Raw genomic sequence first — 23,922 nt, forward strand, 5'->3', positions numbered from 1 at the left:
ACCCCACCTTCAGACACGGGGATGGCACAGTGGCACAGTAGGTTAACACTGCTGCCTCACAACGCCAGGGACCCAGGTTCGATTCCCGGCTTGGGTCATTGTCTGTGTGGAGTTTGCATGTTCTCCCCGTGTCTGCGTGAGTTTCCTCTGGGTGCTCCAGTTTCCTCCCACATTCTGAAAGATGCGCTGTTTAGGTGCATTGACCCGAACAGGCGCTGGACTGTTGCGACTAGGGGAATTACACAGTAACTTCATTGCAGTGTTAATGTAAGCCTTACTTGTGACTAATAAATGAATTTTAAAAAACACCAGCGTGTTCACACTGACGAGAGACCTTTTAAACGTCCAGAGTGTGGGAAGTGCTTTAAAAGTTCTGGGGAACTGCAGTAACATCAACGTGTTCACACTGAGGAGAGACCATTCAGGTGCTCTCACAGTAAGACTGGATTCAAGCGATCATCTCATCTCACTGGACACCAGCGAGTTCACACTCGGGAGAGACCGTTCAGCTGCTCCGAGTGGGGGAAGAGATTCACTCGATCCTCCAACCTGCTGACCCATCAATAAATTCACACTGGGGAGAGACCATTCACCTGTTCCCAGTGTGGAAGTGGATTCTCTCACTTACCCCATCTGGTGACACAGCAGCGAGTTCACAGTGATTACAGAAGTTATATTTTGCAGGTATTGGTGCTGTTAATCCCATCCAGGACTGAAACATGTTCATTCTGACAGTTGAAGCTGATCTCTAATGTCAGTTACCCATGTTAGACTGAGCATGTACCCCACCGCATCTCTCAAACAATAGATCGTCATGTCTGCAAACCTCATTTTAAATTTATATCATTTAGAAACCGTGTTGAAATAAAGATGAACAATAAACAGATCACAGTCCAATCTTGCAGCTCTAGGATGAGACTGTGTTAGCTCTGAATGTTGGTAATCACATGTTGTTTTGAGCTGTTTGACAGGTTGTTCAAAGTTATTAACTTGTCAGATATTGAAGGAATTATTCTGAAAGTAAATTTAACAGTTTATATCCTCAGACTCTGGTCCCTGCTGTAATGAATACTCAGCATCCATTAGGGCTGACTTACAGTGAATCACTGACTATCCTGTAGGACCTTGGTTACTTGTTTTGTGAACTAGTTCTCCCCATTAGTTTTGAACTGCAGGATAACTCTGATTACATTTAGACATGTCTAGAAAGGGTCTGTGTGCCAAATTTAACTGCAATTTGTAACCAACAAATAATGTTCATGTCCTGACGTATAGTCTGATGTCTTGGTAATTTGTGAAAGAAGATTAACTTCACTCACTCAGCAGTTTGAGGGGAACCAGACTGAGGGTTAATCTTTTTTTATTCGTCCATGGGATGTGAGGGTCACTGGCTGGGCCAGCATTTGTTGCCCATCTCTGAGGGCATTTAAGAGTCGACCACATTGCTGAGGATCTGGAGTCACATTGTAGGCCAGACCGGGTAAGGATGGCAGATTTCCTTCCCTAAAGGATCAGATGGTGAACCAGATGGGTTTTTACAACAATTGACAATGGTTTCATGGTCATCATCAGACATTTAATTCCATATTGTGCTGCTCGGGCTGCAGTGGAGAGTGACAGTTGGGGAAGTGTGGGGAAGTTTTTTTTTTTTGTTTTCTTTTTTTCTTGCTGGTAATGGCTTCAGGGATGGCAGTTCAGGCAGTATGCTGCATCTCCTGTGGGATGTATGTGGTGAGGAAATCCAGTAGTGTTTCAGGAGATTTTAGTTGTAAGAAGTGCATTAGATTGCAGCTTCTGGAGGAGCGTGTAAAGGAGCTGGAGGGGGAGGTAGAGGAACTCCGCATAATTCGGGAGGCGGAGGTGGAAGTTGATAGGAGTTATAGAGAAATAGTAACTCCTAGAAATGAGGCTTGGGTCAATGCCAGGAGGAGGGGTAAGAAGCAATCGGGAAGACAATCCCCTGGGGCGGTTCCCCTCCATAATAGGTTTTCGGTGCTGGAGGCTACAGTTGAGGAGGAATCAACTGAGCATAGAGAGCAGATCTCTGGGGGTGAGCCGAGTGAGAAAGCTCAGGTGGTTAGGGGCTGTAAAAGACTGGGCCTTGTGATTGGGGACTCCACAATTAAGGGGACAGATAGGAGGGTCGGAACTAAAGGTAGGGACTCAGGGTTGGTGTGTTGCCTACCAGGGGCTGGGGTCCGGGATGTGTCTGACAGGGTATTCAGGATTCTTAGGGGGGAGGGAGATAAACCACAAGTTATTGTACATGTGGGGACACACGACATAGGGAGGATAGGGGAAGGGGATATTAGGCAGGGATTTATGGAGTTGGGGTGGAAACTAAAGGCCAAGACTGACAGAGTGGTTATCTCTGGACTCTTGCCTGTACCACGGGATAGTTTAGAGAGGAATAGGGAGAGGGAAGGTTTGAATTCATGGCTGAGGGGATGGTGCAAGAGGGAGGGGTTCAGGTACTTAAGCAATTGGGGCTCGTACTGGGGAAGGTGTGACCTCTATGAGAAGGATGGTCTACACCTTAATCAGAAGGGGACCAATATCCTGGGGGGTAAATTTGCTAAGGCCATGCAAGGAGGTTTAAACTGATTCGGGGGGGGGGAGGGATCCTGAGTAGTGGGGCTGAAAGTGAGGGATGCATGGATGCGGACTGCAATGCACGGCATTGCAGAGGTGGGGTGGAGCAGGGTTTGAAATGTGTATACTTCAATGCCAGGAGTATTCGCAATAAAGTGGGTGAACTTGCAGCGTGGATCAGTACCTGGGACTTCGATGTTGTGGCTATTTCAGAGACATGGATAGAGCAGGGGCAGGAATGGATGCTGCAGGTCCCGGGGTTCAAATGTTTTAGTCGAAGTAGGGAAGGAGGTAGAAGAGGGGGAGGGGTAGCATTATTGGTCAGAGATTGTATCACAGTGTCAGAGAGGAGGTTTGATGAGGACTTATCTGTTGAGGTAGTATGGGCGGAGATTAGAAATAGGAGAGGAGAGGTCACCCTGTTGGGAGTCTTTTATAGACCTCCTAAAAGTTCTAGAGAGGTTGAGGAAAGGATTGCGGAGTCAATCCTGCTTAGGAGTGAAAGTAATAGGGCAATTGTTATGGGGGATTTTAACTTGACTAATATTGACTGGAATTGTTATAGCTCTAGCTCGTTAGAGGGGTCAGTTTTTGTTCAAAGCGTGCAGGAAGGTTTTTTGACTCAGTATGTAGACAGGCCAACTAGAGGTGAGGCTATATTGGATCTGGTGCTGGGAAATGAGCCAGACCAGGTGCTAGACTTGGAAGTTGGTGTGCATTTTGGTGATAGTGACCACAATTCGGTTACGTTCACCTTAGTGATGGAAAGGGATAGGCATGAACCTCGGGCCAGTGGTTTTAGCTGGGGGAAGGGTAATTATGAGGCTATTAGGAGAGAATTAGGAAACATAGGTTGGACTAGGAGATTACAGGGACTGGGAACGTCCGACATGTGGAGTTTTTTCAAGGAGCAGCTACTGCGAGTCTGTGATAGGTATGTCCCTGTCAGGCAAGGAGGAATTGGTAGGGCTAGGGAACCGTGGTGCACCAAAAAAGTTTCTTTGTTGGTTAAAAAGAAAAAGGAGGCTTATGTTCGGATGAGACGTGAGCACTCGGGTAGTGCACTAGAAAGCTTTAGATTGGCTAAGAGGGAGTTGAAGAGCGAGCTTAGAAGGGCTAAAAGGGGACATGAGAAGACTTTGGCGGATAGGGTTAAAGAGAATCCTAAGGCGTTCTATAGGTATGTCAAGAACAGAAGGTTGGTTAGGGCAAGTTTAGGGCCAGTTATAGATGGCAGAGGGAAGTTATGTGTGGAACCGGAGGAGATTGGTGAAGCATTGAACCAATATTTCTCTTCGGTGTTCACGCAAGGGGACATGAATATAGCTGAGGAGGACACTGGGTTGCAAGGGAGTAGAATAGACAGTATTACAGTTGATAAGGAGGATGTGCAGGATATTCTGGAGGGTCTGAAAATAGATAAATCCCCTGGTCCGGATGGGATTTATCCAAGGATTCTCTGGGAGGCAAGAGAAGTGATTGCAGAGCCTCTGGCTCTGATCTTCAGGTCGTCGTTGGCCTCTGGTATAGTACCAGAAGATTGGAGGTTAGCGAATGTTGTCCCATTGTTTAAGAAGGGGAACAGAGACTTCCCCGGGAATTATAGACCGGTGAGTCTCACTTCTGTTGTCGGCAAGATGTTGGAAAAAATTATAAGGGATAGGATTTATAGTTATTTGGAGAGTAATGAATTGATAGGTGATAGTCAGCATGGTTTTGTGGCAGGTAGGTCGTGCCTTACTAACCTTATTGAGTTTTTTGAGAAAGTGACCAAGGAGGTGGATGGGGGCAAGGCAGTGGACGTGGTATATATGGATTTTAGTAAGGCGTTTGATAAGGTTCACCATGGTAGGCTTCTGCAGAAAATGCAGATGTATGGGATTGGGGGTGATCTAGGAAATTGGATCAGGAATTGGCTAGCGGATAGGAAACAGAGGGTGGTGGTTGATAGTAAATATTCATCATGGAGTGCGGTTACAAGTGGTGTACCTCAGGGATCTGTTTTGGGGCCACTGCTGTTTGTAATATTTATTAATGATCTGGATGAGGGTATAGTTGGGTGGATTAGCAAATTTGCTGATGACACCAAAGTCGGTGGTGTGGTAGACAGTGAGGAAGGGTGTCGTAGTTTGCAGGAAGACTTAGACAGGTTGCAAAGTTGGGCCGAGAGGTGGCGGATGGAGTTTAATGCGGAGAAGTGTGAGGTAATTCACTTTGGTAGGAATAACAGATGTGTTGAGTATAGGGCTAACGGGAGGACTTTGAATAGTGTGGAGGAGCAGAGGGATCTAGGTGTATGTGTGCATAGATCCCTGAAAGTTGGGAATCAAGTAGATAAGGTTGTTAAGAAGGCATATGGTGTCTTGGCGTTTATTGGTAGGGGGATTGAATTTAGGAGTCGTAGCGTTATGTTGCAACTGTACACAACTCTGGTGCGGCCGCACTTGGAGTACTGTGTGCAGTTCTGGTCCCCACATTACAGGAAGGATGTGGAGGCTTTGGAGAGGGTGCAGAGGAGGTTTACCAGGATGTTGCCTGGTATGGAGGGGAGATCCTATGAGGAGAGGCTGAGGGATTTGGGATTGTTTTCGCTGGAAAGGCGGCGGCTAAGAGGGGATCTTATTGAAACATATAAGATGATTAGAGGTTTAGATAGGGTGGATAGTGATAGCCTTTTTCCTCTGATGGAGAAATCCAGCACGAGGGGGCATGGCTTTAAATTGAGGGGGGGTAGTTATAGAACCGATGTCAGGGGTAGGTTCTTTACCCAGAGGGTGGTGAGGGATTGGAATGCCCTGCCAGCATCAGTAGTAAATGCGCCTAGTTTGGGGGCGTTTAAGAGATCCGTAGATAGGTTCATGGACGAAAAGAAATTGGTTTAGGTTGGAGGGTCACAGTTTTTTTTTTTTTTTAACTGGTCGGTGCAACATCGTGGGCCGAAGGGCCTGTTCTGCGCTGTAATGTTCTATGTTCTATGTTCTATGTTCTATATTTTTATTGAATTCAAATTTCACCATCTGCCGCGCTGGAATTTGAACCTGGGTTCCCAGAGGATCACCCTGGGTCTCTGGATTGCTAGTCCAGTGACGATACCACTATACCACCGCGTCCCCTGACAGGCGGGGATACTAACCTCTACACTAATGAGGAAGTTGCTGATTAAACATAAGAAATAGAAGCAGGAAGAGGCCATTCAGCCCTTCAGGCCTGCTCTGCTACTCAATAAGATCATGCCTGATCTTCACCCTCCCCATAATGCTAAATTCCCTTTGTATCCGATATCAATCTTTGTCTTAAATAACTCCCAACCCCACACTCTTCCCAATAAGACCATAAGACATAGGAGCAGAATTAGGCCACTTGGCCCATTGCGTCTGCTCCACCATTCAATCATGGCTGATATTTTTCTCATCCCCATTCTCCTACCTTTTCCCAATAACCGCTGATCCCCTTATTAATCAAGAACCTATCGACCTCTGTCTTAAAGACACTCAATGACCTGGCCTCAACAGCCTCCTGCGGCAAAGACTTCCACAGATTCACCACTCTCTGGCTGAAGAAATTCCTCATCTCTGTTTTAAAGGATCATCCCTTTAGCCTGAGGTTGTGTTCCCTCTGGTTCTAGTTTTTCCTACTAGTGGAAACATCCTCTCCACATCCACACTATCCAGGCCTCGCAGTATCCTGTAAGTTTCAATAAGATCCCCCCTCATCCTTCTAAACTCCAACCAGTACAGACCCAGAGTCCTCAACCGTTCCTCATACGACAAGCTCTTCATTCCAGGGATCATTCTTGTGAACCTCCTCTGGACCCTTTCCAAGGCCAGCACATCCTTCCTTAGATACGAGGCCCAAAACTGCTCATAATAGTCCAAATGGAGCCTGACCAGAGCCTTAGACAGCTTCAGAAGTACATCCCTGCTCTTGTATTCTAGCCCTCTCGACATGAATGCTAACATTGCATTTTCCTTCCTAACTGCCAACTGAACCTGCAGGTTAACCTTAAGAGAATCTTGAACACGGACTCCCAAGTCCTTTTGTGTTTCTGATTTCCTAAGCATTTTCCCATTTAGAAAATAGTCTACGCCTCCATTCCTCCTTCCAAAGTGCATAACCTCACACTTCTCCACATTGTCTTCCATCTTCAATGTGAACTTGCTGGTGGGTCAGCAGGTGGGATGACTGAATGAATCCCTTCCTGCGCACAGAGCAAGTGAATGGTTTCTCCCCAGTGTGACTGCGGCGATGTATTTCCAGCAGCGAAGGGTAACTGAATCCCTTCCCACAGTCCCCACATTTCCGTGGTTTCCTTGGGTGTCCTTGTGTCCGTCGAGGTTAAACAATCTGTTCAAGCCTTGTCCACACAAAGAACGTGTGTATTATTTCTCAGTAAAGGAATCAAGGGTCATGGGGATAAGGCAGGAAAGTGGAATTCAGGATTATATCAGATCAGTGAATAGTGAGCAGACTGAATGGGCCCAATGGCCTAATTCTGCTCCAAGATCTTCTCATCCTTTGGCTCTCTGCTGTGAATAGTGAGTTTTTAAAAAAAATCAGGCTGTGTAACTGGTTAAAGCTCTTTCCTCAGTCAGTTTACTGGAACACTCTCACCCAGGTGTGTGTGTATGTCTTGGTGCTTTTCCAGTCACACTGATGTTTGAAATCTTTCCTCACCGCCAAAAGAGAAAAACATTTCTCCTTCCACATTTAAAGGTCGATGATATTCAGGTTCTGATGAATTGAGGGACTCTGTCAGCTCTTGATGTGATGTTTGGTTTCAGTTTCCCATCAGCAATTCATCGCCCTCGTGGACCTTGTAAAAGATATTGACAGAGTCAGTATCGCTGTCAGCACAGGATAGAAAGTCAGAACAGACAATTCTAGTTTCCATGGAATATTCTTTTATCTTTTGTTTCCCCAATCTTGTGGTCCAATCAAACTTCCATCTCAACTAAACCAGAACTTTGTTTCCAGTGTCTATGAGACACTCTGTACCCTGAGTTGTGGGAGGTATCGAGTGTTCCAGTCGACACTGCACGGTTCTTCTCCAGGACCACACGAGCATGGACAAGACCGTGGGAGAGAGGCCGACAGCCAAGTTACCCCATGCAGATCTACAAATCACTGTTTTAACCAGCCCCAAGAGCAGATCCAGGAAAAGATCCTCTGACCTCCCAAGCCTCCTCCACATGGGCAGCCAATGATTAGGAGCGTGGGGCAGAATAGAAGTGGAACTAAAAGTGGAGAAGCAGCTCCTTCAGGGACTGCAACCTCTCACACTGAATATGTACATGGTTCATGGACTTCTGCAAACATCAGCTGCAGGCTGGGAGCGGGTGAAACTGTTTAGACACCTGTTGCCCAGTTTGCTGGGAGGCACGGTGACACAGTGGTTAGACCTGGCTTCAGTTCCCGGATTGGGTCACTGTCTGTGTAGAGTTTGCACATTATCCCTGTGTCTGTGTGGGTTTCCTTCAGGTGCTCAGGTTTCCTCCCACAGTCCGAAAGATGTGCTGGTTAGGTGCACTGGCCGTGCTAAATTCTCTCTGTGTACCTGAACAGGTGTCGGAGTGTGGCGACTGGGGGATTTTCACAGTAACTTCATTGTAGTGTCAATGTAAACCTCCTTCTGACACTAATCAATAATATTCACGCTGATGTGCTGGAAACTGGGACCCGGGAGGAACTGTAAAACCTAAGCCCCGCCCTCACTGTTGCGTCATGAAGACCCTGGCGCATGCGCCTCTCGCTGATCCAAGATGGTGGCCGTTGGACTGGACTTGGGTTTCGGGGGGAAAAAAGATCCGGAGCTGCAAACACGAATCTCAATCGGGGTTTGAGGCACCCGCCAGGTGTTTAGAAACTCTTCTTCTCCAGAGCCGGCTCCATCGCTCCCTCAGAGTTTCCGTTTCCTTCCCCGTGGCAAAGAGACAAAAAGAGAGACTCACCCCATCGCCATGACTGACAGTGCGCATGCTCCAATACTGAGCGATACTGCGGCTGCGCAGTACCTTCCTCTGGTGTAAATAGGGGACATTCACCACCGCGGCGAATGCTGGGTAAACCCTCCGTCATTGAAAGTCGTTATTATTGACTGGTGATTTTTTTGCTGTGATGTGGAGATTGGGAGGAGGGTCGAAAAAGCTGTGCACAGATCCTTCATTCATCAGAAAGAACAGAAGTGGGAACTGGTGGATAATTTTGATTTATTATTGTCACGTTATGGTTTACAGTGAAAATTATTATTTCTTGCGCACTGTACAGACAAAGCATTCCATTCATAGAGCAGATAGGAGAGAAGGAAAGAAAAGGGTGCAGAATGTAGTGTTACAGTCATATCCAGGGTGTAGCAAAAGATCAACTTAATATAAGTCAGCTCCATTCAAAATTCTGATGGCAGTAGGGATTAAGCTGTTTTTGAGTCAGTTGGTACCTGATCTCAGACTTTTTTATCCTTTTTCCCGATGGAAGAAGGTGGAAGAGAGTGTGTCCGGAGTGTGTGGGGTTCTTTTTTGATTTGATTTATTATTGTCACATGTATTAGTGTACAGTGAAAAGCATTGTTCCTTGTGCACTGTACAGACAAAGCATACTGTACATAGGGAAGGAAAGGAGAGAGTGCAGAATGTAGTATTACAGTCACAGTTGGGCTGTAGAGAAAGATCAAATTAATGAGAAGTAGGTCTATTCAAAAGTCTGATGGCAGCAGGGAAGAAGGTGTTCTTGAATCGGTTGGTACATGATCTCAGACTTTTGTACCTTTTTCTTGTCAGAAGAAGGTTGAAGAGAGTATGTCCGGGGTGTGTGACATTCTCGATTATGTTGGCTGCTTTTCCGAGGCAGCGGGAAGTGTAGATGGAGTCAATGGATGGGAGGCTAGTTTGCGTAATGGACTGCGCAAATGTCCCAAAGTTTTCCACAAACAACAGCAAAATCCAACTATTTCAGTCAAATATAAACTCAGAAGCTGGTGTGACTGAGTGAAGTATTTATTTGAGTAACTGTCAGGATTGTTTTCTGATGGATATTCCAAGTCATTTTTTAAATTGTTCAATTGATTCTAGTCGTTGGCTAGACTAGCATTTATTGGCCATCCTTAATTGCCTTTGAAAAGGTGGTGGTGAGCTGCCTTCTTGAATCGCTGCAGTCTATGTGGTGTAGGTACATCCACAGTGTTGTTAGGGAGGGAATTCCAGGATTTTGATCCAATGACATTGAAGGAACAGTGACATATTTCCAAGTCAAGATGCTGAGTGGCTTGGGGGGGGACTTCCAGGTAGTGGTTTTCCCCACCTGTCCACTGTCCTTGTCCTCCTGGATTGTAGCGGTCATTGGTTTTGTTTCCTTGTTTTCCTTTCATCTGTGGAATTTGCTACCCCAAAGTGCGGTGGATGCTGGGCAGTGAGTAATTTAAGGAGGAGTTAGACAGATTTTTAATTGGTTATGGGTTGAAAGGTTATGGGGAGAAGGCAGGAAAATGGGGATGAGAAGCATATCAGCCATGATTGAATGGCGGAGCGGACTCGAGGGGCCGAATGGTCTAATTCTGCTCCTATATCTTATGAAATTGCAGGTTTCATACAGATTTGCAAAAGAACAAAAAAGGCCCAGGTATTTGTCCTGAATTACTATCACAGACAGCGATACGTTACCAATCACCAATTGTCCTTTGTGATGGTGATAGTTGGCCTTCTTCTTCTTGAACCTCTGCAGTCCATATAGTAAAGGTGCTCCCACAATGCAAGAGTATTAGAATTTTAACCCAGTCACGTTGAAGGGACAGTGATATTTGTCCAAGTCAGGAAGTTGTTTGGTTTGCCCATGTCCCAGCTGCTCTGGTACTTCCAGGTGGGGAAGATTGTGGGTTGAGGAGATTCTGCCAAAATCCTGGTTGAGTTGCTGATGTATAAAGTCTCTCTCCGTCACCCTCCTCCCGACCTCTCCCTCTTCACGCATAAAGGCTGGATTCTTGTTGTTGGCTCTGAAGAGGTGGAGGGCTCCTTTCCCTCAGTGCATTGGTGAACAGTTTGAGGCTTTGTCACAATCCAGCAGCTTTCATATCCACTATGTCCTCGTCCGAATCCCACAATTTACCAGATTAGTTCAACTCAATTTCACATTTTGTCTTTGTATATTTATGGCTTGTCTCTCTTTCTGTTTTCAATTCATTTTTCAGCGGATTAGAAGGTGAGGAATTACAGAAAATTGTAAATCAAGGATCACATCACGATCAGACAGGGAGCTTTGATTCATCAGGATCTAAACATCATCGGCCTTTGAACATGGAAGAAAAAAGCACCATTCACAGAGAGGAGACACTGTACAAGTGTTCTGTATGTGGACAAGGCTTCAATCGATCATCTGGCCTGTCGAGACACAAGCGCAGTCACACCAGGGAGAGACCGTATAAATGTGGAGACTGTGGGAAAGGATTCAATTATCCAGTTGACCTGCAAAATCACCAACGCACTCACACTGGAGAGAGACCTTTTACCTGCTCTGTGTGTGGGAAGGGATTCACTCAGACAGCTGGCCTGTTGATTCACCAGCGCATTCACAGCAGGGAGAGGCAGTTCACCTGCTCCGAATGTGGAAAAGGATTTACTCAGTCATCGGCCCTGCTGATACATTGGCACATTCACACAGGGGAGAGGCCTTTCACCTGCTCTGAGTGCGGGAAGGGATTCACAGATTTCTCTGCCCTGCAGAGACACCAGCGGGTTCACACCGACAGGAGAGAGTTTAAATGCACTGAGTGTGGAAAGAGTTTTAAAACTCCACGCACACTCCGGGAGCACCAGTACATTCACACCGGTTCCACACCGTTCAGCTGCTCCCACTGCCAGAAGGGGTTCAGGACATCATTCCACCTTGTGGCACATGAGCGCATTCACACTGGAGAGAGGCCATTCACCTGCTCTGAATGTGGGAAGGGATTTAACCGATCATCCAACCTGCAGAAACACCAACGAGTTCACAGTGAAGAGAGACCGTTTAAATGTCCAGACTGCGGGAAGGGCTATAAAAGTTCTGAGGAACTACGTCACCATCAACGTGTTCACTCTGACGAGAGACCATTCACGTGTTCTCACTGCGGGACTGGCTTCAGGCGATCAGGCGACCTCTCTGTACACCAGCGAATTCACACTGGGGAGAGGCCGTTCACCTGCCCTGTGTGTGGGAAGGGATTCACTTGTTTATCCTCTCTCACTTCACACCAACTTGTTCACACAAATGAGAGACCGTTCAAATGTTCTGACTGTGAGAAGAGCTTTAAAAGCAGAAAACTTCTGCTCGCACACCAGCGAAATCACTCTGAGGACAAACCGTTCACCTGCACTGAGTGTGGGAAAGGATTCACCCGGTCATCTATTCTGCTGAGACACCAACAAGTTCACAGTGAGGAGAAGCCGTTCCCTTGTTCAATGTGTGGAAAGAGATTCACCCAGTCATACAACCTGGTGAGACACCAGCGAGTTCACCAGTGATCACAGGGGTGTGATTCTGCTGTTATTGCTGCTGTTAATTACATCCCAACTAAATAATGTTTATACTGATAGTTGGAGTTTATCTGATGTAAATCAGCCCTGTTGGACTTGTAGAATACCCCACAGCATCTCTCATTCATGTGTCAATAAATCTTCACGCCTGCAGACCTTGTTTTAAATTTAAATCACTCAGAAACTGTATTGAACTAAAGATGAATAATAAACAGATGACAGTCCAATCCACCCCTGTGTGAATGTGCCGATGTATCAGCAGGCCGATGACTAAAGTCTGTTTTGTAACTTCAGGATAAGGATTTGAAAGCTCTGAATGTTGGCCCTCTCATATGTAGACTGGAGCTATTTGATAGGCAGGATGTTAATAGCTGTAAACTTGTCAGATGTCGAAAGAATTACTATTGGAGTAAACTCACCCATTTATAACCTCAGACTCTGGTCCCTATTGTAATGAATAAGTAACACAGTGGAATAGCGGGATAAATATGTGGGGCTACGGGGATAGGGCCTGGGTAAGATGCTCTGTTGGAGAGTCTGTGCAGACTCGATGGGCCCTGTACCCTTGTGCATTTACCCTGCTAACCCCCCTAACCTACACATCTTTGGACGCAAACAGATAATTTAACATGGCCAATCCACCTAACCTGCACATCTTTGGACTGTAGGAGGAAACTGAAGTACCCAGAGGAAACTCAGACACAGGGAGAAGGTGCAAACTCCACACAGAAACCCAAGGCTGGATTCAAACCCAGTGCTGTTAGGCAGCAGTGTTAACCACTGTTCCACCGTGCAGCCCTTCATCTGCTGCTGAAGCCCACATCCACACATTACCGTCAGACTTGACAATTTCAACACATTTCTGACTGGTCTCCCATATTCTGTAATTTTGAGATAATCCAAAATGTCCCCATGTCTTGCAGACACTTCCTCCATCTTCACAACCCCCTCTTCTAATTCTGGGCCTCTGTGGAGCCCCTTTGCAATTCCTGCAGCATTGCTGGCCTGCGGACTAATGTCTGGTTCAATCCCCATTCCAGCTGAGGTCGGTGTCGGAGCTGTCTCCTCACCCTGCCCAAGAGTGGATGGTAACGGCAGCCTGCTACTGACACAAACTGCCAGGAAAACAGCTCTGGATGACACATCAGCAGACAATGAGCCAAGGAGCTGCCTATGGGATAAATTCTGCATTACTAGCTATGTGGTGGGTCATTGCTTATTTAGTCACTGCTATAAACAGCGGAATTTTCACTTTGTAAACCTCAGCTTGAAGGAATAAAGTGAATAAATTGGGATATTCACTTTTACCATTATCCATCTGAAGCCAATGGACTCCTTTTTCCCCGTCCTGATGTGACACTGAATCTTCTTTGATTTGAAGAAGAAACTTAACCTTAGAGCACTGGGTGGTACAGTGGCCCAGTGGTTAGCACTGCTGCCTCACAGCACCAGGGGTTTGGATTCGATTCCCGGCTGGGTCACTGTGTGGAGTTTGCACATTTTCCACGTGTCTGTGTGGATTTGCTCCAGTTTCCTCCCACAGTTCAAAAGACAGGCTGGTTAGGTGCATTGGCCATGCTGAATTCTCCCTCAGTGTACCCGAACAGGTGCCGGAGTGTGGCAACAAAGTGATTTTCACAGTGACTTCATTACAGTGTGAATGTAAACCTAGTTGTGACACATAAATAAACTTTACTATTGGCCTCAGTACCCGAGACCTGGCAGGATGGCAAGAATGGCCTGGGGCTCCAGTGAGGTGTACTGGAGGGGCTGGAGTGGGCAAGTGGTGACACTGGGAGGAGCAGCAGCTGGGAGGCATATAGCGACCCCTGGTGGACAGGAGGCGAAACAGCAGCAGCACAGTCTGTGCAAAAGCTTCCCCAGTTCAGCTGGAGACTGGAGATCAGAGAGACTGGGAACCTCCTCAAATGTAAACTTCAGCTTTTCACATTCTCCCCCATTCATCCCTCTCTCCCTCCATCCACCTCACACTCCCTCCCTTTCTCCATCCCTCCCTCTCACCATCCATCCCTCTCTCCCTCCTCCCATCCCTCCCTCCAATAAGAACCATTCACTGAGCACAGCAGTTTCAGCCTCATTCCCACAGTCTGTATTCCAGCCTTTATCACATCCACTCTGCTCCCAGATACTTTACACCATTAGATATTACAATTCAAACTTTATAATCTCAACAATTTACTATTTGTTCTGGAAGATGAGGGCGGCATGGTGGCACAGTGGTTAGCACTACTGCCTCACAGCGCCAGGGACCTGAGTTCAATTCCCGGCTTGGGTCACTGTCTGTGCAGAGTCTGCACATTCTCCCCGTGTCTGTGTGGGTTTCCTCCGGGTGCTCCGGTTTCCTTCCACAGTCCAAAGATGTGCTGCTTAGGTTGACTGGCCATGCAAAATTGACCTTAGTGTCAGGAGGATTAGCAGGTTAAATATGTGGAGTTACGGGGATAGGGCCTGGGTGGGATTGTGGTTGGTGCAGACTCGATGGGCTGAATGTCCTTCTTCTGCACTGTAAGATTCTACGTTTCTATGAGATCACAAAATTCAAGTTAAAAGTTAAAGTTTATTTATTAGTCACAAGTAAGGCTTACATTAACACTGCAATTAACACTGTGAAATTCCCCTTGTCACCACAGTCTGGCAACTGTTCGGGTCAATGCACCTAAACAGTGCATTTTTCAGACCATGGGAGGAAACCAGAGCACCTGGGGGGAACCCACACAGACACGGGGAGAACATGCAGACTCTGCACAGACAGTGACCCAAGCCGGGAATTAAATCAGGTCCCTGGCACTATGAGGCAGCAGTGCAGACAGACAGTCAAGAAATCATCAATTCCACTCCCACCCGGAGCGATGGGGATATATTTATACATTATCTCATTTCACAATAAAACACACACACTGAGTTTCAGATTGGCTTCTGTTATTATTTTGGTGCCCAGCAGTTGGATTAGACTGAGACTGACATCAACCCGTGTGTGCGGGTGCGTGCGTGCGCGCATGCGCGTGCGTCCCGAAAGCCCGTGATACCAAATAAACCTGTTGGATTTTAACCTGGTGTTGTGAGACTTCTAACTAGAATCATAGAATCCAACAGTGCAGAAGGAGGCCATTCGGCCCATTGAGTCTGCACCGACCACAATCCTATCCAGGCCCCACCCCCTTAATGCCATGCATTTACCCTAGCTAATTCCCCCTGAAACTAAGGGGCAATTTAGTATGGCCAATCCACATAACCCGCCCATCTTTGGACTGTGGGAGGAAACTGGAGCACCCGGAGGAAACACATGCAGACACGGGGAGAATGTGCAAACTCAACACAGACAGTGACCCAAAACTTGAATCGAACCCGGGTCCCTGGCGCTGTGAGGCAGCAGTGCTAACCACTATGCCACAGAGCAGAAATCCAGGGGAACTGGATTAATTGTTGGATTACACAGTGATATGTTACAGAGTAGAAATCCAGGAGAACTGGATTAATTGTTGGATTACACAGTGATATGTTACAGAGTAGAAATCCAGGAGAACTGGATTAATTGTTGGATTACGCAGTGATACGTTACAGAGTCTTAAAATCTGAAATAAAACAGTCAATGCCACAAATAGTCAACAGGCCCAGCAGCTTCTATGAAGGCAGAAACAGAGTGAAACATACAGCCAAACATCCATATGAATGAGGAGCAGCAGTGGACCATTGGGCCCCTCTGCTGCAGCATTTGACAAGATCCCAACTGATCTGATTGTGGCCAGAACTCAATTTTTCTGTCTCCGCCCCCCCCCCCCCCCCCCCGTCCCCTCTCCCCTCCCCCCACCCCCAAATCCTCTGACTCTCTTGTCAATCAGGAATCCATTTATTCAGTCTTAAAAATATTCAATGACTCTGTCTACACTGCTCTCTGGCGAAGAGAATTCCACAGACCAAAGACCCCCTGAGAGAGAGAGAAAAATCTCGTTCTCTCTGTCCCTAACGTCTCAAGCGCTCCCCAGAGCCACACAGGGAAAATCAGGATAAAAGCAAATTACAGTGAATGCTGGAATCTGAAACCAAAAGAGAAAATGCTGGAAAATCTCAGCAGGTCTGGCAGCATCTGTCAGGAGAGAAAAGTGCTGACGTTTCGAGTCCAGATGACCCTTTGTCAAAGACTGACCTCTGAAGAATTGAGAGAGGGAGGTGGAGAAGAACAAAATGTAAGATCCGCAAACTGACAAAATGATTCATGGCCCAAGACCAAAGCGAGTGGTAATGGGACAAGTAAAGACACAAAAGATGTTCTGGATGAGGTGTGAATAGCCGGTGAGCGATAGTCTGAATGTAAAGTAAACAAGAGGGAAATGAGGTGAAAAAAGCAGCAACGAAACACAGAACACAATGGGGGCAGAGATTGTGGTGTAAAATTGTTGAGCTCAGTTTTGTTCTGAAGGCTGTAAAGTGTCTCTTTCAGTTGCGAGAAATAATATTATATTTCCCAGTTCCGATGACAGGTCACATTCAGTCTGTTTCTCGCTCCACAGAGGCTGCCTGACTTGTTGAGTATTTCCAGCCAAAAGAGAAAACGCTGGAAAATCTCAGCAGGTCTGGCAGCATCTGTAAGGAGACAAAAAGATCTGAGGTTTCGAGTCCAGGTGACCCTTTTGACGAAAGCAACAACTTGCTTTCATTCATGAGTATTTCCAGCATTTTCCGTTTTATGTCAAGCAGAGAATGTGTAAGAATTGTCACATCTGGAACAGATGTCTCTTACACAGGACACCCCAGCTCGGGTCTTGGGGGATTAACCGGAGAAGCTTTTTAAACTGAGGAAAGTAACTGCATTTGGGCGCTGACTTTAAACAACATTAACAAGCCCGGGCTGCTGGAGAAACATTTTGGGATTTGTGAGCAGTCAGTTCCGGCTGGTTTGAAGTGAAATCCTGTCGGTGCTGCGGCAAATCTGAACTCAAACCAGACAAACTGGAACCGCTGGGTTAGAGATTCCGGGTGTTGGGATGTGGAGGCTGGGGGAGGGGGAGATGGCGGTAAAACTCTGAGCCTGAGTTTCGAGCGGGATGTGAGCGGGGTAAAGGGGAGGAATGACAGAGTTAATGTGGGAGTCAGGGACAATAGCAGAAGGTGGGAAGCTCTGGAAAGGAGCATTGAGGATAAAGGCCACCAAAGAATGCTTGTTTAAATGAAGATAAAAGCAAAATACTGCAGATGCTGGAATCTGAAACAGAAACAGAAAATGCTGGAAATCTCAGCGTCTGTGGAGAGAATAGAGTTAATGCTTCCAGTCTGGATGATCACAGATGCTGTCAGACCTGCTGAGGTTTTCCAGCACTTTCTGTTTTTGATTAACTGAAGGTTCAGCTCAGCAGGGAAAGAAGCACCGAACTGAACACACTGAACCCAGGGAGAGGGGGTGACCGAGGATAAGGGACAGGCGCAGCTCAGTGAGGCTCTGCAACGTCCATCAACACATCCACATTCAGACCTTAGAGCGCCAAGGGGGAGGGGAAGGAGAAACTATTTGGGACACAGCAGGAGGTCACCCCTCCCCCCACTCTGGGGTTCCACATCCCTCCCACACCTGGGCAAGGTTGGCTCAAGGTGCAGGAAGCTGCAAGCTGAGAGGCTGAGCTGTGAACTGGGCCGGGTTGGGGGTTTGAGTGACAGTCCTGGGGCTATTTCAGGACAGGAACTGCCACAGATTCCCTCTTTTTCCTGGGACGTTTCAGTGGAGCTGTGTTGGTGAGTGTTTGTAATCTCTGTCTCACTGTCTCGGTAATGGGGGTGGGTTGTAGATTGCTGTGAGTGTTAGACTAAATAACCTCTCCTCATGCTGCCAGTTCCAGTCTGCAGATTCCATTTCTCAGTCCAGTCTGCTGCTCTGTCTCTCTGTACTTTGCTGCAGTGCTCCACATTCTGAGCAACATCCAGCCCATTGTTATCACCCCAAATTTGCGGCAAACTCTCTTCACTGTGGCACAGTGGTTCACACTGCTGCCTCACTGAGTCAGGGTTCGACTCCAGCCGTGGGTGTGTGACTGTCTGTGTGGAGTTTGCACAGTAAGGGTACAGAATAAAATTTTTGCGGTTGCAGGCAGGATGAAGAAAAAGGTCAGGATGGGGATTAGCAGAGTAAGTGCGTGGGGTTACTGGGATAGGAGGTGAGCCTGGGAAAGATGCTCTCAGAGTCAGCAGAGACTCGATGGGTAAAATGGCCTCTTTCTGCACTGGAAGGATTCTGTGATTAGTGAATTACGGTGAACAACTTTTGAATGGAGGGATTTCTGAGGCGCAGAGCATTGTGGGAAATGTGACCGCCATTAGTCAATGCCTGACTCTAGATGTTTCATTATAGACTGAGGGCAAGTCAGCAAACTGAGCCCTCAATTCTGTTTGTGACTCTGACAGGTTGCCTGGCCTGTTGAATATCTCGAGGATTTGTTCTTTTTGTCCCAGATACAGTCTCTACAGAGTTTCCTGTGTTATTGTTTTATAGCTTCGAATTTGGAAACACAGTTAGGAGCCGGTTTGAATCAGGCTGCGTGTTGGATGCAGAACTCAGTTCCTGGCCTCCTGCGTGTTTTTTTTTACTGTTGCTTCGGTCTGGACTCTGTTCATCATCTGTCTCTATAGGTTCTCTCTCAATCCCCTTTTTTCTGTTTTAAATCAGTTTCACAGGGACTAGAAGGGGACGATTTGCAGTCAGGAAACTGAAAGTAAATATCATATCAGGAACTGCCATCATAACTGAATATCAGTGGATTTTGAACATGGAAGGAAAAAGCACCGTTCACAGTGGAGAGAAACCGTACACGGGTTCTGTGTGTGGACGAGGCTTCAGCCGATCCTCTGGTCTGGCAAAACATAAGTGCAGCCACTCCATGGAAAAACTGTGGAAATGTGTGGACTGTGGGAAGGAATTTAATTACCCATCCCAGCTGGAAACTCATCGGCGCAGTCACACTGGGGAGAGACCGTTCACCTGCTCTGAGTGTGGGAAGAGATTCACTCAGTCATCCAACCTACTTACTCATCAGCGAGTTCACACTGATGAGAGACCTTTTAAATGCTCAGACTGTGGGAAGTGCTTCAAAAGTTCTTGGGAACTGATGTCCCATCAACGTGTTCACACTGATGAGAGACCTTTTAAATGCTCAGACTGTGGGAAGTGCTTCAAAAGTTCTTGGGGACTGATGTCCCATCAACGTGTTCACACTGATGAGAGACCGTTCAGGTGCTCTCACTGTGGAATTGGGTTCCAGCATTCACATAACCTTACTGTACACCAGCGAATTCACACTGGGGAGAGGCCATTCACCTGCTCCGAGTGTGGAAAAGGATTCACTCGGTCATCCCAACTATTGATACACCAGCGTATTCACAATGGGGAGAGACCTTTTAAATGCTCTGACTGTGTGAAGTGCTATAAAAGTTCTGGTGAACTGATGTCCCATCAACGTGTTCACACTGATGAGAGACCGTTCAGGTGCTCTCACTGTGGGACTGGGTTCAGGCGATCATATGATCTCATTCTACACCAGCGCACCCACACTGGGGAAAGGCCATTCACCTGCTCTGAATATGGGAAGGGATTCATTCAGTCCTCCAGTCTGCTGAGACACAAGCGAGCTCATGCTGGGGAGAGACCATTCAGCTGCTCTGAGAGTGGGAAGAGATTCACTCAGTCATCCTACCTGCTTAGACACCAAAGAATTCACCAGTAACCACAGTGATTGGAATCTGCTGTTAATCCTATCCAGGACTGTAATATGTTCATTGCGTTTGTTTTTGTTGATGTTAATGAACTCCAGCCAGTTATACGGTTTAATATTCTGAATAAAAGTCAAATCAATTATCTTTGTGTTCAGTACTGTGAATCTTTTTAATATCATCAGCACAACTGAATTCCTTCTGAGTTGCTCTCCCTTTGTCCCTCTTCCAGCTTCACTTCCCCACAAGTGCTCATTGGGAATAAAACTCACAATCTTCTTTGTCACTAAGTTTGAGACAATCCAATCAGCTCCCTCTACTGCTTCCCTCCTACCCCTAACCCACTGGAACAAACCTCCTCTAACGCTGCCCTTTGTCTGAGCTCTGAACTCTCATCTTTCTGCAGTTTCTCTCCTGCCTCCCCTCATGTCCTCTTAGCGCTCATCTTGCCCATGAGACCCATCTCTTGATCCCTCAATCCTATTCCCACTGTCCTACTGACAGCACAACTTCTCCATATCAGCTGATATTGTCAATATCTTCCTCTCCTTCAAATCCGATATCATCACCCACTTCTCAATAAAATATCTTTGACACATGCCCTTGTAAACTACCATCCCATCTCCCTTTCCTCTCTAAAGCCCTTGAATGTTTTACCTTCCACATATTGTAACTTGTTTTCCCTTTCTCACTGTGTGTAGTAAAGTTTAATTTGTTTGTGCAGAATCTGTGGAATCTTTTGCCTTTATTCACTTGTTAAGTGTTTGAATCTCCACCTTTGTCAATTTTATACAAACTCACCCAAATCTAAAAACTATTTTGTGGGAATTGGGGGAATAGAACAGAAGATGGGTTTCTGCTGCTAAGTTACAATCTCAGCTGATGTTACTTCTGGGCAGGAAGGTCCCAGAATAAAACCCTGGCTCAATTGACCGTAACTTTCCCCACGATCCCCACCTTCTTGGTGCGTTTGGCCATCTTCCCGGATGGAGCAGAGAGGGCGGACATGAAAATACTGACAATAACACAAGATTCCTTCATTCCACACAATCACAGTGGCGAAGTGAGGTAAATGGCCTCTGCCTGGGAGATCACTGAATCCTCAGGCTACTGAAGGGTAATTTTCAAACATAGAAACGTTGGAGGATTGTGCTGCTGGATTTTTCTTGTTCCTATTTTTTTCATATTAACGCAGACGAATCTATTTAGAGAATTGAAACTTGCCTCAGAAATAGCAACAGGCGAACTCGAAGACAAACACATTCACAGAAATGCACTCTCAGACAGACACAGGCAAACTCGCACACACAGACATGCAGACAAAAAAACACTCTGACTTCACAAATACACACACACTCACAACACAGAGACAGGCTGAGACCAATTTCAGTCCAAATAATCTGCTGGGCACTAAAATAATGTGAGAAGTCTCACAACACCAGGTTAAATTCCAACAGGTTTATTTGGTAGCACAAGCTACTAGCTTTCGGAGCGCTGCTCCTTCATCAGGTGACTGGGAGTTCTGTTCACAAACAGGGCATATAAAGACACAAACTCAATTTACAAAATAATTTACATAATTTACATAATCCTGTTCATAAGAGCAGGATATGGTGCTCGACTCAACGATCGACAGTTCTGACGCGCCACAGCGAAAAACCGCACCCACCTCCTCAGAAGACAAACACGGGACATTGTGGAAAGAGTACCCTTCATCGTCCAGTACTTCTCTGGAGCAGAGAAGCTACGACATCGTATCCGGAGCCTTCAACATGTCATTGATGAAGACGAACATCTCGCCAAGGCCATCCGCACACCCTCATTTCTTGCCTTCAAACAACCGCACAATCTCAAACAGACCATTGTCCGCAGCAAACTACCCAGCCTTCAGGAGAACAGTGACCACGACACCACACAACCCTGCCACAGCAACCTCTGCACAACGTGCCGGATCATCGACACGGATGCCATCATCTCACGTGAGAACACCATCCACCAGGTGCACGATACATACACTTGCAACTCGGCCAACATTGTCTACCTGATACGCTGCAGGGAAGGATGTCCCGAGGCATGGTACATTGGGGAAACCATGCAGACGCTACAACAATGGATGAATGAACACCGCTTGACAATCACCAGGCAAGAGTTTTCTGTTCCTGTTGGGGAGCACTTCAGCGGTCACGGGCATTCGGCCTCTGATCTTTGGGTAAGCGTTCTCCAAGGTGGCCTTCAAGACACACGGCAGTGCAGAGTCGCTGAGCAGAGACTGATAGCCAAGTTCCGCACACATGAGGATGGCCTCAACTGGGATCTTGGGTTCATGTCACACTATCCGTGACCCCCACGACTTGCCTGGGCTTGTAAAATCTCGCTAACTGTTCTGTCTGGAGACAATACACATCTCTTTAACCTGTGCTTAACCCTCTCTCCACTCACATTGTCTGTACCTTTAAGACTTGATTACCTGTAAAGACTCGCATTCCAACCATTATTTTGTAAATTGAGTTTGTGTCTTTATATGCCCTCTTTGTGAACAGAATTCCCACTCACCTGATGAAGGGGCAGTGCTCCGAAAGCAAATGGCTTTTGCTACCAAATAAACCTGTTGGACTTTAACCTGGTGTTGTGAGACTTCTTACTGTGTTTACCCCAGTCCAACACCGGCATCTCCACATCATCACTAAAATAATGACAGAAGCAAATTTGAAACTCAGTGCGTGGGTTTTATTGTGAAATGAGAAAATGTATAAATATATCCTCTCGCTCGGGTTGGTTTGGAATTGATGATTTCTCTGCTGTCTATAAGGTTACTGAACAAATATTAAATTGTAGAGACTGTGAAGTTTGAATTGTAATATCTATTGGTCTAAAATATCTGGGAGCAGCGTGGATGTGATGAAGGCTGGAATACAGACTGGGGGAATGAGGGTGAAACTGCTGTGCAGAGTGAATGGTTCTTGGTGTCGGGAAGGATGGATGGAGAGAGGGAGGGATGGTGAGATGGATGGAAGGAGGGGTGGATGGAGGGAGAGGGATGGATGGAGAGAGGGAGGGATGGTGAGATGGATGGAGGAAGGGATGGATAGGTGAATGTGAGAAGCTGAAGTTTACATTTGAAGAGGTTCTCAGAGTCTTTGAGCAGCTGAACTGCGGAAGCCTTCGTGCAGAGACTGTGCTGCTGCTGTTTCCCCTCCAGTCCACCAGGGTTCGCTGTAACCCTCTCGGCTGCTGCTCTCGCTGGTGTCACCTCTTGCCTGCTCCGGCCCGGCCGCTGTTCCTTGGCGGATGGGAGATCGGAGAGGAATTGGAGAAAGAGGTGGAACAGTAGGGCGCATGCGTAGCCGCCATGTTTGTGAGGGGCAATGTTTTGAAATTCTTCCCAGTGACAGAATTTGAACATCTTGTCCATCAAACTGCTTCACTCTTTCACTTCCAATTTCTTACTGATGAGCAGAACAACAAAATCAGGGCAGCGAAGATAATTTGTATTCATACTGTGTCTTTAACAAAATAAAATAGTCCCAGACATTTCACAAAATTGTTCCAGTTCTTTGAAAAAGGGTAGCACAGTGGTTAGCACTGCTGCCTCACAGCTCCAGTGACCCAGGTTCAACTCGAGCCTCGGGTGACTGTGTCTCCCCGTGTCTGTGAGGGTTTTCATCTGGGTGCTCCTGTTTCCTCTCACAGTCCAATGACGTACAGGCTTGGTGGATTGGCCATGATAAATTGCCCCTTAGTGCCCCAAGATGTGTAGGTTCGGGGAAGTAACAGGATATGTGGGGCTCCGGGGATAGGACCTGGGTGCAGAGTCCAGACAAGTTGGCAGGTTTCTTTCCCTGAAGGACCATGAGTGAATCAATTGAATCCAGCAGTTTTCATGGTCACATTTTCCTGGTGCCGGCCCCACAAATGACCAGATTCATTCAGCTCAATTTCACAACCTGTCTTTGTGCTTTTGTGGGTTCTCTCTCACTCCCTTTTTTCTGTTTTAAATCAATTTCACAGGATTTTAGAAGGGGACGATTTGCAGTTGGGAAACTGAAACCAAACATCACATCAGGGAATGATACAGTCGGCTAATTTATCGTAACCTGAATATTGTCATATTTTAAAC

The 23,922-nt window shown here is 46.7% G+C and overlaps 1 protein-coding gene across 1 annotated transcript in view; it reads left to right on the top strand.

The window, feature by feature from the left end:
• LOC144484127 (uncharacterized) overlaps positions 1 to 12,381 on the top strand; it is a 93,239-nt gene extending 80,858 nt beyond the window's left edge. Inside the window, exons 2-3 of the mRNA XM_078202677.1 lie at positions 10,769 to 10,925; positions 11,301 to 12,381. Coding sequence (XP_078058803.1) covers positions 10,769 to 10,925; positions 11,301 to 12,080 — 937 coding nt within the window. The 3' untranslated portion in view covers positions 12,081 to 12,381. The remainder of the gene's footprint in view (positions 1 to 10,768; positions 10,926 to 11,300) is intronic.
• The last annotated feature ends 11,541 nt before the right edge of the window (positions 12,382 to 23,922 follow it).

Source organism: Mustelus asterias, unplaced genomic scaffold (genome assembly GCF_964213995.1).
Source record: "Mustelus asterias unplaced genomic scaffold, sMusAst1.hap1.1 HAP1_SCAFFOLD_92, whole genome shotgun sequence".
NCBI lineage: Eukaryota > Metazoa > Chordata > Chondrichthyes > Carcharhiniformes > Triakidae > Mustelus > Mustelus asterias.